Source organism: Dipodomys merriami, unplaced genomic scaffold (genome assembly GCF_024711535.1).
Source record: "Dipodomys merriami isolate MVZ:Mamm:240054 unplaced genomic scaffold, mDipMer1.0.p SCAF_2, whole genome shotgun sequence".
In the NCBI taxonomy this organism is placed as follows: Eukaryota; Metazoa; Chordata; class Mammalia; order Rodentia; family Heteromyidae; genus Dipodomys; species Dipodomys merriami.
Genome location: NW_027203381.1, coordinates 94,806,021 through 94,818,421, shown reverse-complemented (window position 1 = coordinate 94,818,421; position 12,401 = coordinate 94,806,021). Strand labels below are relative to the sequence as shown.

The following is a 12,401-nucleotide window of genomic DNA, read 5'->3' as shown; positions in this document are numbered from 1 at the left end:
CTATATTATATAAACAAAACTTTTGTTTTGTCACATCATTTCTCAGAGAAAAAATGTGTTCTGAAAAAATAAATATAAACTAAGAATGGAAAACTTTTCCAGAGTGTTCACTAGGGTTGCTTATGCTATCAAAACACATAACATACATATTATAATTATATAGGGCAACTATTAACTTTTCAATCTATAGCCAAAAACTATAAATTTATCATCAAATAAGTTGCATAGTTTCTCCTAGAAATAAAAATTTGAGATTTTTTTGAGACTTTCAATTCTATTATAAGGAGATGGTTACTAACTCAGGAACTTTATTTGTGAGTATATGTACTCCTTTTTAATTTTAAATTTGTGTCAAAGAATAGATCATTCATACACCCCTGTGTTGTGATATATCTTCTGATTAATACATGATTACAATTACTGCTTATATTTATTTAATCTGCTTTATACATACTTGAATGTATTTATACTTAAATTCCATAATAAAATATAGTAACATAAGTTACAGATAAAATGAGTAGATTGAACTAAACGACTTCTAGTTTTAAATTCCATTCTAAAAGTAAACCAGTATGATTTATTAATCAAATCACAGTGTTGTTTCCCCGTGTGTATATATATTTATCCAAAATGTATATTGCCACAGTATATGAAAGCACTTTCTCCTGAATATTCCATGAGATTAGAAAAAAAAATGCTTTTATATTTTAAGAAAATTAAAACTAAACTACAGTGGTTCACTGGCCACAAGATTCATCATTACCTACAACACCGATTTGCTGTTCTTATATCCAGCTCAGCTTTGTGAGTTTGCTTTAAATATATTTAAATGAATATTTTTAAATATATTTCTTTCATTTGTTAAATTTTAAATTTTATTCTTTCAAAAAGACTCTTGCCTGTGTTAATTACCCCCAATAAACCCAAGTATTTATTTTACCATCAATTAACAGCAATTATTTCTTCTATAATAAAGTTTTATGTGTGTATATGTGTGTACGATTTGAGAAGTGTAAGTCCTGATACTAAAGTAAAATAGCATGGTGATCAATAAAAGCAGTCATAAAATATCTTAAATTTTAGTTGATGGCAGTTGAATTTATGCTATAGAATTTCAGTCTATTTAAGACAGAATAATTTTCTGAATACTGTGTATGTTGGTTGAATAGTTAGGTAAAAAAATTAATCTTTAAAAGTATGTAATTTTGCTTGGCACTAGCAGCTCATATCTATAATGCTAGCTAATCAAGAGTCTGAGATCTGAGGATTGCAGTTCAAAGCCAGCCCAGGCAGGAAAAGTCCATGAGACTCTTATCTCCAATAAACCACCAGAAAACCCTTATTATGTCTGTCAGTCTTCAACATTTCACTCAACTCCAGACTCAAGTCACCTTGGGAACAATTTGTTCCAATGGTGTAGTAATGAAAGGTAAAGTGTGCCTCGAAATTAACAGCAACATGGTGTTCTTATTTTGATTATTTTGGTTTTGTTAGCAGTTCTTTAGAGTCTTATAAGACATCCATAAAAAAATATTTGAGAGATTTGGTATTTTTTAACTGATTGTTCATTTGAAGAAAAATAAGAACTAAATTATATTTTTACCTTGACTCTGGAAGTCTAGAGTCTAATGCATTGAGATTTTGACTCTAACACTAAGGACATTTTATTCCAAAAAGTGAATATCAAATAAATACAGAACATAGAAAAAGTGCACATTAAAAAAAAAGGCAAATGATTTACTATAACTACCAAACCACAGCTATCAGAAAGTAACATACTATCAAGTGTTTCTGAAGAAAATTAGGGTGGTGTGAATGTTATCATGAGTCAATTGCTATTTAAATTTTGTGTCTGCTTTCTTCTTGTTCTCAATTTTATAACACTTATACAATTTTAAATTATCATTTTAGGTAGTGACTGAGCCCTTTTGATACTTTTAGATTCTTAGTTTAACCAGGGCTATTGGTAATCAGACTAAAATAAATGTGTTGGGAATGTAAATATTTAAATTGAACCTCTATAGTTGGGTGATAACAAAGGTATAAAGCAGAAGAATGAAGGATAGTGGGAACCAAAAGCCACCACCTGAAGGCTGGCCAGGTCCAAACTGCAGCAGGAATGTATAAGGAAAAGGATTTGTCTGATGAGAGAGACAGACAGACAGACAGACAGACAGACAGACAGACAGACGGACAGACGGACAGACAGACAGACAGACAGAGAGAGACAGAGACAGAGACAGAGACAGAGAGAGACAGAAAGAGACTTCTCTGACAAGAGCCAAATACCACTAACTCCCCAAAGTTTAAGCCTGGAAAAGGCCAAATGATTAGTGTGCATATGTGGAATTTTTTTAAGGAAACAAAAGTATTTTCATGAATCACTGAAATCATTGGATATTTAGAAACAACTCTTTTTTGATTTCCACTGGCTCTCTCTTTTAAATGCAATGATTATTTTATGTTTAAAACATATTCTAAACCTCAAAAAAAGAAAATCCACTAACCTAGAGGAAGTTCATCAAACTCAGAAAGTCCATAAAAGGAGTCCCTTTCTCTTTGATCATACTTTTAAAAATTTATTTGTACAACAGATTTTTTTTAATATCTCAGAGAGATACTCTTCGAAAAAAACAAGATGTTGTTCCAAGATACTCTTGGAAAACACACCACAGATCTTTTATATATTTTGTTTCACTTAACTCTGACACACAAATTATTAGCCAAAAAATGATTCCTAATTTACATATGCAAAACCTAGTTGTCTAGAGTAAGGATCACCTAAGTAGGAAGTATATGACTACAAAGTATGTGCTAATAAATAGACTAGGGAGAATGAGTCTCTATAAGATAATTACTTTGGCTGAATAAACTAATTCAAACCCAAGGATACCATCCCATTCTAACAAAAGGTAAGTAAAAACTGCTATTATAACAAAGTTATCTGTCATTGGTCTAGTTTTAAAAATTATATACAAGGTTAGCTATAGCATTCAAAATTTAGTTTAAATATATTAGAGATATGTGAGATATTAGAGATATGATATTAATAAATGCAATGATTTTTCTAAGTCACACATCTGAAAATACATTGGCCCCTTGGCTATCAGATACATACTGCACATGCCTACAACCAGAAATTCTATTTTGGAAAATGTGAGCAAAATCAGCTCATAAGAAATAGTCACACCTCATGATTCTGGGTTTGTTTTTGTCTGCTTGGGTTTTTAAAAAATTTTTAATAGTAGAGAGAAGCAAACCAAAAATAATATTGCTTAATCTGATGTGCTACTTTTATGTACATGGCCTTTAAATGATTCTGGTCGTAATAATAATAAAAAAAAAACCTACCCTCTCCATGGATGAAAATTTTCCACTTTTGATGAAGTTAAAAAAAAAAAATGTGCCACAGGCTTAGAAGCAATTTCAAAATTTGCATTCCCAAAATGTTTTAAGCAATGATCACATCATTAGAGTATGTCTTCTTACTCAAACCAACTACTTTGAATGAAACAACAGTTTCTGATGTATAAATCTCTGGTATGTGTGCATAATCCTGTGACTAGACTTAGGTATGATGCTTTCAAATTATCCATCCATTCATTCAACCAACTTCCTATTGATTCTTATTTGTGTCACCAATTGTGCAAGCATTTGGATATATGAAGAAAAACAGCATACTCCATCCCATAAATGAAACTGTGCATAGCTAGGAAAAGATTTGAAGGAAAACAGTAAATAAAGAAAGCCCCATGGTTTATCCAAATGATTAACTGTTATTTCTCGAAGTAGCTAATATTCCAAATTTTTTAAATGAGGAAAGTAGGGAGGGAACATTAGGTAAGCATGACTGAATTCTGCTCTGTAAGATAACTGATATAAGGAGAAAACAAGACAAATAAATCAAATAGCAAAGAAAATGGCAAAGAGAATTTCACCAAATTTTCAGAGCAAGTCTAAGAACCTTTTGTCCCTGAGCTTGCCTGTCTGAAAATGAAGTATTTTGATTGGATTATTTCAGTGGTTTCATCCAACTCTATATCCTAATAAGCAAAATACTGGAGCTTTAGACAAATTCACACTTTATTTTGTTTCTTTCATTGGCCACCTCTTTTGATTTCACAGAACCCTAGCCAAAAATTCATCTACAGACAACTGAACACTAACTCATTTCCAGATGTGGGCCATCTAGCCCAATTCCTAGAAACTGGTTATGATACATAAAAGGATATATCTTTAGAGTCTTCCTACTCTATCCTCCAAGGAAAAGCAATTGGGCATCCTAAAATAATAACAATTTTAAGAAGAAAGGACACCTGTTGAGATTAGGTCACTTTTTTCCTCTACCAATATTAGGAGACAAGTGAAAAATAGTTCAGTTACCCCAGCTCAGAGCACACTAGTAAATCACTAGCATAAATCTGGTATCTACTGAGATATGTATAAATATGGCATTTACGAGTTGTTCTAACAGCAGCTGTGTGCCTAATGGTTCAAGGCACTTCTCAGGGTCTTCTTAAATGAGGAGCCAAAGCAGAAAAACAGCTGCTTAAAGAGGTATGTTTTGAAAGGCTGGGGGTAGAATTTTGCTCAAAATTACTACCCTCACTGTCTCTACAACAGCCTGAAATTCAACTCTTACGGAGAGTTGATTTCTCAAATTTAAAAAAAAAGAAACTTTCTAGAGATAATACCTTTCATTATTATCTTTGACTGGTGTATTTCTTTTGAGAATTTTTGTCAAAAGTTAGCTTGAAACAGAGACGTGAGTATGAAATTAGTTAAGCACAATATGTACTTAATCCACATTTATTTTAAAATTGCTGTAATCGAACTGACAAATTTACTTTAGGATTGGCCATAGGCTTCAAGTGCTTTCATTGTTTTATCCTCATTGAAAATGGTGTCTGCACAAATGAAGATAAGACAAATATACATATTGTTCAACATGGTCAGTTCAGTGTCTCTTCTGAAATAGCCTGAAGAGATGTTGCACAAGAGAGCAAGGCTACTCCTCTTTCCCTAAATATTTGTCATATCACCTCCATCTTAAACTCTGCCAAATGGAAAACTTTACCAAATGGTGATAGAGTAGGACTTCCTTGGATTTGGCCAAAAGCTCCTTCGCTTAAATTTCTCATCTTACTGTGTGTGCCATGGTATTGGTTTCTTGATGAACATGTTTTCACTGTGTATGTTTTTATGATTTTTCAGTCCTGTCCTTTTGTAATTCTTATTCTATTTGGCTGCGAGAGCCAATGTTCAGTTACTTTAAAGTTTAACTTCCTGTAGTTTTGAAATCTTTTGGTTGGGAAGTTACTGGGGACCTGCAACTATGGAGGAGTGTAAGCTTTTAAGACTTGGCAGTCAAGTTAATTTGTGTATTGTGGAATTACAGGGACTGCACTTTGTCAAACAAGTCCTGTATCAATCCTTAGAAATACACAAGTTCTCCTTTATGGTTGCAAGAAGAATTAAATTCTTTGCTTACGTAATGTGTGTGCTAAAATAATTTGTGTTATACTTGTATTCTTACTTCTTTGATGAAATTAAATTTTACATTAGAAAGACAGTAAAATACATGGCACTTAAAAGGGAGTGTCAATATCACTTCTGGTATTTTCTTATAAATAAATAAATGTTCATTTACTAAGTGGATATTCTACTTCATCAACAAAAGATGCAACATTGATAGCAAAAGTCATTAGCATAATATAAATGCTTGCAAAAGGCCTTTGGAATGCCTCAATTAAAAAAAAAAGTACACTACCAAGGACTTGGAAAGAATCTCAAACTCCAAGGCCAAAGAATCTACTTCATATTAATCTTCTTTATCAAAAAAATGTTGATTGGGGGCACTAAAGACAAAAATAAGTCCATTTTGCAATAGCCAAAAAGAAAAATTCCTTCGGCGAGATTGCCTGGCATGGTAGAAAGATTCTGCACCTGGTTCACTGGGAAGTTGGGGACCTGGAGGTCCTAATTTTGCCATCAATCAGTTTTGAAATCTTCATTATGTCGACCCTAAGAACACACATTTTGCCAGATATAAATGGAAAGACTGAAGTATAATTTTTCCAGAATTTTCCCATGACATACAAATACTCAGAGAAGTTTCATGATTTAACCAAGGTGGCAGAGTACAGAGAGTTTGAAAATTTTCCAAACTTTATAACTGCAGTGCTGCATCCCAGGGAAATCCAATTGTTTAAGTGAAAGCATGCATGTGCATTGAGCCAGCTGTTACTCTCAAACAGGACAGCATAAATGTGTGCTAACTTATATCAAGGTTGAAGTGTGATTATTAAAAATAAAAGTAAACTTTACTCTATATAACTTCTATATATAGAATTTAGGAATTGTTCTCTGCTCATGTCATCTTACATATAAACTATAGCATTCAGGAGACTTTATATATCTTCCTGATTTTAAAAGTATTAGGGCCCTCAATTTTTCCTGACACATATTTCAATACTTTCTCCTGGTTCTTACCATCAGTGGTACACATGCAAATGAACTCTATTTGTGCGTGTGTGAGTGTGTGTGTGTGTGTGTGTGTGTGTGTGACAGTTCTGGCATTTGAACTTAGGGCCTGGGCACTACACTGTCCTTAAGTATTTTTGCTCAAGGCTACTGTACTACCAATTGAGCCACAGCTCCACTTCTGGTTTTTCAGTGATTCATGAGATAAGTCTCATGGTCTTTCCTGTCTGGTCTGGTTTTGAACTGTGTTCTTCATATCTCAGCCTCCTGAGTAATTAAGACTTCAGGCATGAGCCACCAGTGCATGATATGAACACTTTTCTGTACATGTTCAGCAGTGGCATCAGCCTTCAGAGTATGTGCTGAGATGCTCAGTCCCAAGTGGACTGGTGGATGCAGGCGAGCCCAGGTTACTCACCATCCCTCACAAATCTCTGGCTCTATAAAGCATGCAGTTATGTTGTGCACGGCCACACAATTTCTTGGAGTTAATTATCAGGGACTAAAAAATTTGCTCCTCAGGTATTTACAGATTGCTTTTATTCATTTAACCAACTCTATGCCTAACTAACACACTAGAACTTATATAGCTGAGGTTACTATGTTTGTAAATATTTGCTTACTGCTCACCTATAACAACACATAATATTTTTAATTAAAAACCTGACTTGAAAAGTTTCACTTTTCAACTTTGTAGAAAATGAGATTATGTCATTTCAAAGGAGAATTTCATGTATGATCATGTATTGAGAGAGAAATAGGCCTATGGTTAAATTCCATCATGAACCAATTTTGACACACTGACTTATAAGGAATAGAGGGCTGGGGATGGAGCCCAGTAGTGAATGTCTGCCTGGCATGTGTGGGACCCTGAGTTTGATCCTCTACACTGTAAAACACAAAAGAAAGCATACAAAAGACTTCAGAGCTATAGATGGGGGAAAAATCAAAGGAAGGATATATTACTACAAATAATGTAGAAGTTGTACAAAACTATAGTACTCTCTTTTCTTGCATTTATTTTATAAATAAACTTTAAATGTGGTTGACTATTCTCCCACTATTTCTGTTGTTTTTTCATTTCTCTGTCCTTAACAAATCAGTTTTTCAAATGCAGTAGGCATTACATCCCTTATTTTTGTCTCCCAGGCAAGATGCTATTAGGGGTCACTTCCCATGTACGGAGAAAACAATCTTCATGGATAATAATGATAAAACCTTATGGAATGCAAAAACAACCAAAATATGTATTCTCAGATGACTACATTAGGGCCAAGTCAATATTAGTCCCACTTCACCCACGCACTGCATAGTCTAAAAATGTTGTCAGCCTGATAAGAATTCCTGATTTACTGTTTTCTCCAAAGAGAAAATATAGGTCATCAAAATAAACTCCTAACAGTAAAAAGAACAGTAGTTACTGTCAAGTCTCTGTTCATTTTACTGACCACTAGTAGTCAAACAGTTTCCTCACAAGGAAAAAGCGGAAAGAAATCTTGAATAAGTCAATTTAGTTAAAGTAACATGAAAATTTCCAAACACATCTCTCAACTCTACCCTTGTACTCAGCCAAACATCTCCTTAAGTGCTGTTTACAGAAGCACAAATATAGCAGAAGTTGATCATTGGGCAACAGAGCCATGTAGACAATTCAGGCTTTTCTTTTCTTTTCTTTTCTTTTTTTGTAGTTCATTCTGCAGCTTGTTGATGGATTTAGCAAAAGAATGGAATTTGGGGGCTGATACTAAGTACTATTGCAAAACTAAGATTAAGTATATGCAGTCATTTCTTACTGAAAATGAAGTTATGATGGGACATTCATAATTTTTATATGAAATTATAATTTCAGCTAAAATTACAATACTAATGTAAACAATAGATGTGTATTTTTATGAACCTCATTTCACAGATTTTCAAATAAGCCACCTTATTCCCTTATTCCTACTAGTTTTTGTTTGTTTTAAAGACAGGAAAGTATCCTTCTTAACATTTAGAGCCTATTCTCATCCACATACCAACTGGTAATTTTGAAGGCTCCTAAGGTATCAGAGAGGAAGGAAAGAATACTTTATCCAGTCCTGAGAACTACTCATACCGGCAGTTTCTTTGCCTTACTTGCCTGAATTAAACTGATGTGGCTTTCTTCATTACTGATATTTGGTATATGCCAAAGAAAAGCAAACAACTATACAAAATGTTTTTATCTGTTTCCCCTGACCATAATCACAAAATACTTTTCTATCCTTCTCCTCAGAAGTCACTTTGCTTTGAAATAATAAAACTGCTAGATATTACAATCAATGAATAAATCTTCACAAGAAAGTAGGACTCCTTCCTCTACGTGCTCTCAGTGGTCCTCAGTTAAGTTAGCTGTACCCTTTCAGAATCAGCTGAATTTTACAACCAACTACATTTTAAACAAACCTACTTTTTTTGGTTGTTATTTCCAAAAAGTAACACCACACGTGTAAGCACAGGGAAAGAGACTGAGAAAATGTCCAGATTCAAAGATCTAGTTAATTCCAAGGCCAAACCCTTAGGGTTTGAATAAAACATATTTCTGAAGAAATGAATAACCAATCAATTCTGCGCATCATAATTTTCTCAGTGTGTCTAGTTGTATTATTACTTTTATTGTTGTTTCATGAAATCAACACCCACTAATTACCACAGTCTGCGGAAGACTATTTGGCACATACAGCCCCTTGCCACAAACATACTTTAATATATATATGCATATATATATATATATATATATATATATATATATTACAGGGCTAACTAAACTTTGGTGCACTTGCTCTGTGTCCGCCCTAATATCCCAGGGCACTTGTTTTTCAGTTTTCTGGAGTCTTAATCGCCCTTTCCAAAGTAACTCCATCATCTCCTACCTAGCCCCAGATCCGTTTTTACGGACAACATTTTCAGTCCCCTGGCATGGCGGCGCCCCCACAATTCAGAGATTCAAGGTTACCTCTTGAATGGGATCCACAGCCTGAACACCTCCTATAACCAACTGTCTTTTGGTGGGGTGAGGAAATGAATGAAGAGCCCGGGCATCCCCCGCGCCTCTAAACCACAGCCATAAAAGAAGTTCTGGAAACCTTCTGCTATAGATTACATCAGACGCGCTGTCCCACCCTACACGTCTCGGAAAGGTCAACCCTGTGAGCTCACTGGTCAGGTAGCCTGGGCCACCTCGGCCGCACACACTTCCTCCTCTTCAATCCAGAAAGCCCTGGAACTCTCTCAGCATTCCAAAGAAAGAAAACATTTGCTTGGAAAGGAAGTTTACTCACATGGTCCTAAAACAGATGCCCCTGGGTGAGCTTCAGAGACCGAGTCCTGACAGCCGGGGTGACTAAAGGCCAGCCGCCCGGGAGCTGGGGTGCGCGCAGCTCCGCCGCGGCCCCCTCCCTCCGGCAGGTACGGTCTCTCCAAGACTCCCCACCCGCCCCGCGCTGCCCGCAGCCCCCGCGCTCACGGGCGCTCCCGCAGGTCCCGGGGCACGGTCTGCGCCACCCATCCCGGCGGGGACGGTCGTCGCCACCGCCGGAGCCCCAGACCGATACTCCCGGTGCCCTCGGCCCCCGCCCCCGGCCGGCTGCCCGGTCGGTGACTCACCTGCTGGCCAGGTTGGGGAGCCGGATGATAGCAGGCTGTGGGGCAGGTTGCAGCTGCCACGGGGTTGGGCAGATACTGGGGCGCTCCATGCGGCTGGGGGTGATACATCACCTCCGCACAACTCATGGCAGCTGGGACAGCGGCGACCCCCGGGTGGCGGCCGTGCGCGCGGGCGCGAGGGGCGCCGCCGCCTGCGCCGCCGCCCGCGTCGCGGCTCCGGCTGCTACTGCGGCGGAGGCGGGTCCTCCGCGGCCTGGGGCTCCGCGCCGGGCGCGAGCTGGGGAGGGGTGGGCAATCAGCGGCGGCCCATGCGCGGGCACCTTCATCTTCAGCCCCTCCGGGTGCCACCTCCCCCTCCCTGCTCTCCGCCTTCGTGCTTTACGAGACAGCCGCTCCGGGACGCCGCCGCCCGCGCCCCGGCGGGAGCATGGCCGGGTTCTCGAGACCCACGGCAGCGCCAACCACCACCGCTGCCCGGGCCCCGGGGTGAGGCAGCCCTGGGGAGCCGGGACACTGGTTTGCGTCTACACCCTGCACGCCCCGGGCTCGTCCTATCACCGGCGATCGCGGCTGGGCCAGGACCCAGAGGCGGGAGCAAGAGATGGGGGGGGATGCTTGGGAGGGGGTTGAATGCTGGGGGGGGGGGGGAGCACTTTGCCGTCCAGGCTCAGAGGAGTTGCTTTGCAAAGTTACCCCTCACCCAACTCCGAGAGCCGGTGGGCGGGTCGCCCGGCAGGGGGACCCTGGGGAGGGCCGGTTGCGGATTGGAGCGAAGTTTGCAGACCTCTCCGCCTCCCTCCGCTCGGGTGCGAGGCGGGTGGGAGGGGAATGGTATGTCAACGATTCCGCGCCCTCGGAGTCCGCGGGTCCCCACCCTGCTGCTGACACCCATCACCTGGCCTCCTCCAGGGCTAGGGTTTCTCAATTCCCAGCAACTTTTTTTTTTTTTTTCCTTCAAGAGCATCAACCCAGACCCTACAATCCTATCTAAAGAAGGCCACGTGTACAAAGAGGGAAAACAGAGCAGGCGGGGGAAAAAAAAGGGATCAGTTCTTACATTCCAAAATAGCCATAGGTGAAAGTGAACGTGATTGCAAGTGTGTACATGCCAAAGAATGCACCGTATCCCCCACACACACACTCACACACAAGCAAACCTCCGCTTTGAATTTATAACTTCATGGCATGCATTTTTGTGGGTTGTGTACCTTTCTGGCTTTTTCTTCCGCTGTGTTCCATACAGCAGTAGAAGTCAATAGAAGTCTTATTTATTTGCAAGTAGCTTTTAACCCTGTCCAAAAGGAGGAAGAAAATCTGTACACACATAAATATTCATTGATACAATTGTAGGAAAAGATGACTTAGCCGGGCGCTGGTGGCTCAGGCCTGAAATCCTAGCTTCTCAGGAGGCTGAGATCTGAGGATCATGGTTCAAAGCCAGCCCTGGCAGGAAAGTCCATGAGACTCTTCTCTCCAATGAGCCACTATAAAACCGAACGTGTTGCTGTGGCTCAAGCGGTAGAGTGCTCGCCTTGAGCTGAAGAGCAAAGGGACAATGCACAAGAGCAGAGGTCAAGCCCCATCACCGACCAAAAAAGAAAAAAGAAAGAAAGAAAAAGAATATGGCTTATTTTACCAATGAACAAACTCTAGCTCTCTGATCTTTTAGAAGAACAGCAAAGTGTATGATAGACAGAAAAGTCTATCTCCCCGCCCCAGGAGAAGTCGGTTTGAAAACAAATGCACTGATGTTACAGTGAATTTTGTTCCCCTAGAGTTTATGCCTTGAAGCCTTAAGCTCTCCCTACCCATGTGACTATGTCTAAAGACAGACCTTTAAAGACGTCATATAGGCCCAATGAGGACATGACGTAGAGTCTACTCAGATAGGATTGACGTCCTTATAAGACAATCTCCATCTTTCTCCCTCATTCTCTCTCCCTCTCTGTTTCCCTCTCCCTCTGTTTTCTGGCCTACCACAGAAGAAAGAAAAGTTCCTGTGAAGTTCCTATTTAACAAGCCAGGAAAACAAGGGCTCACTAAAAACCATTACTGACTTCATATAGATTCTGGATTGAATTTCCACCTTCCAGAACTGAAAAATAAGTTTTTGATTTTTTTCAGCCACCCTATCAGTGATATTTTGCAAACACATACCGATGTATGCCTTTACACACACAAGATACTCCAGCACACTCTATAAATATAACTGCAATAGATTTTCTGGGGACCTTTTGCTACTCCATAGTAGCTTTTATTCATTCACTTGTTGCTCTCATTGAATGTTGAATGTT

General features: G+C 39.0%; 1 protein-coding gene across 1 annotated transcript in view; it reads right to left on the bottom strand.

Annotated features, from left to right (window-relative positions):
- The window catches only part of Vgll3 (vestigial like family member 3), a 60,717-nt gene extending 50,246 nt beyond the window's left edge, over positions 1-10,471 (bottom strand). The window contains exon 1 of the mRNA XM_070030446.1: positions 10,108-10,471. Coding sequence (XP_069886547.1) covers positions 10,108-10,233 — 126 coding nt within the window. The 5' untranslated portion in view covers positions 10,234-10,471. The remainder of the gene's footprint in view (positions 1-10,107) is intronic.
- Between the last annotated feature and the right edge of the window lie 1,930 nt (positions 10,472-12,401).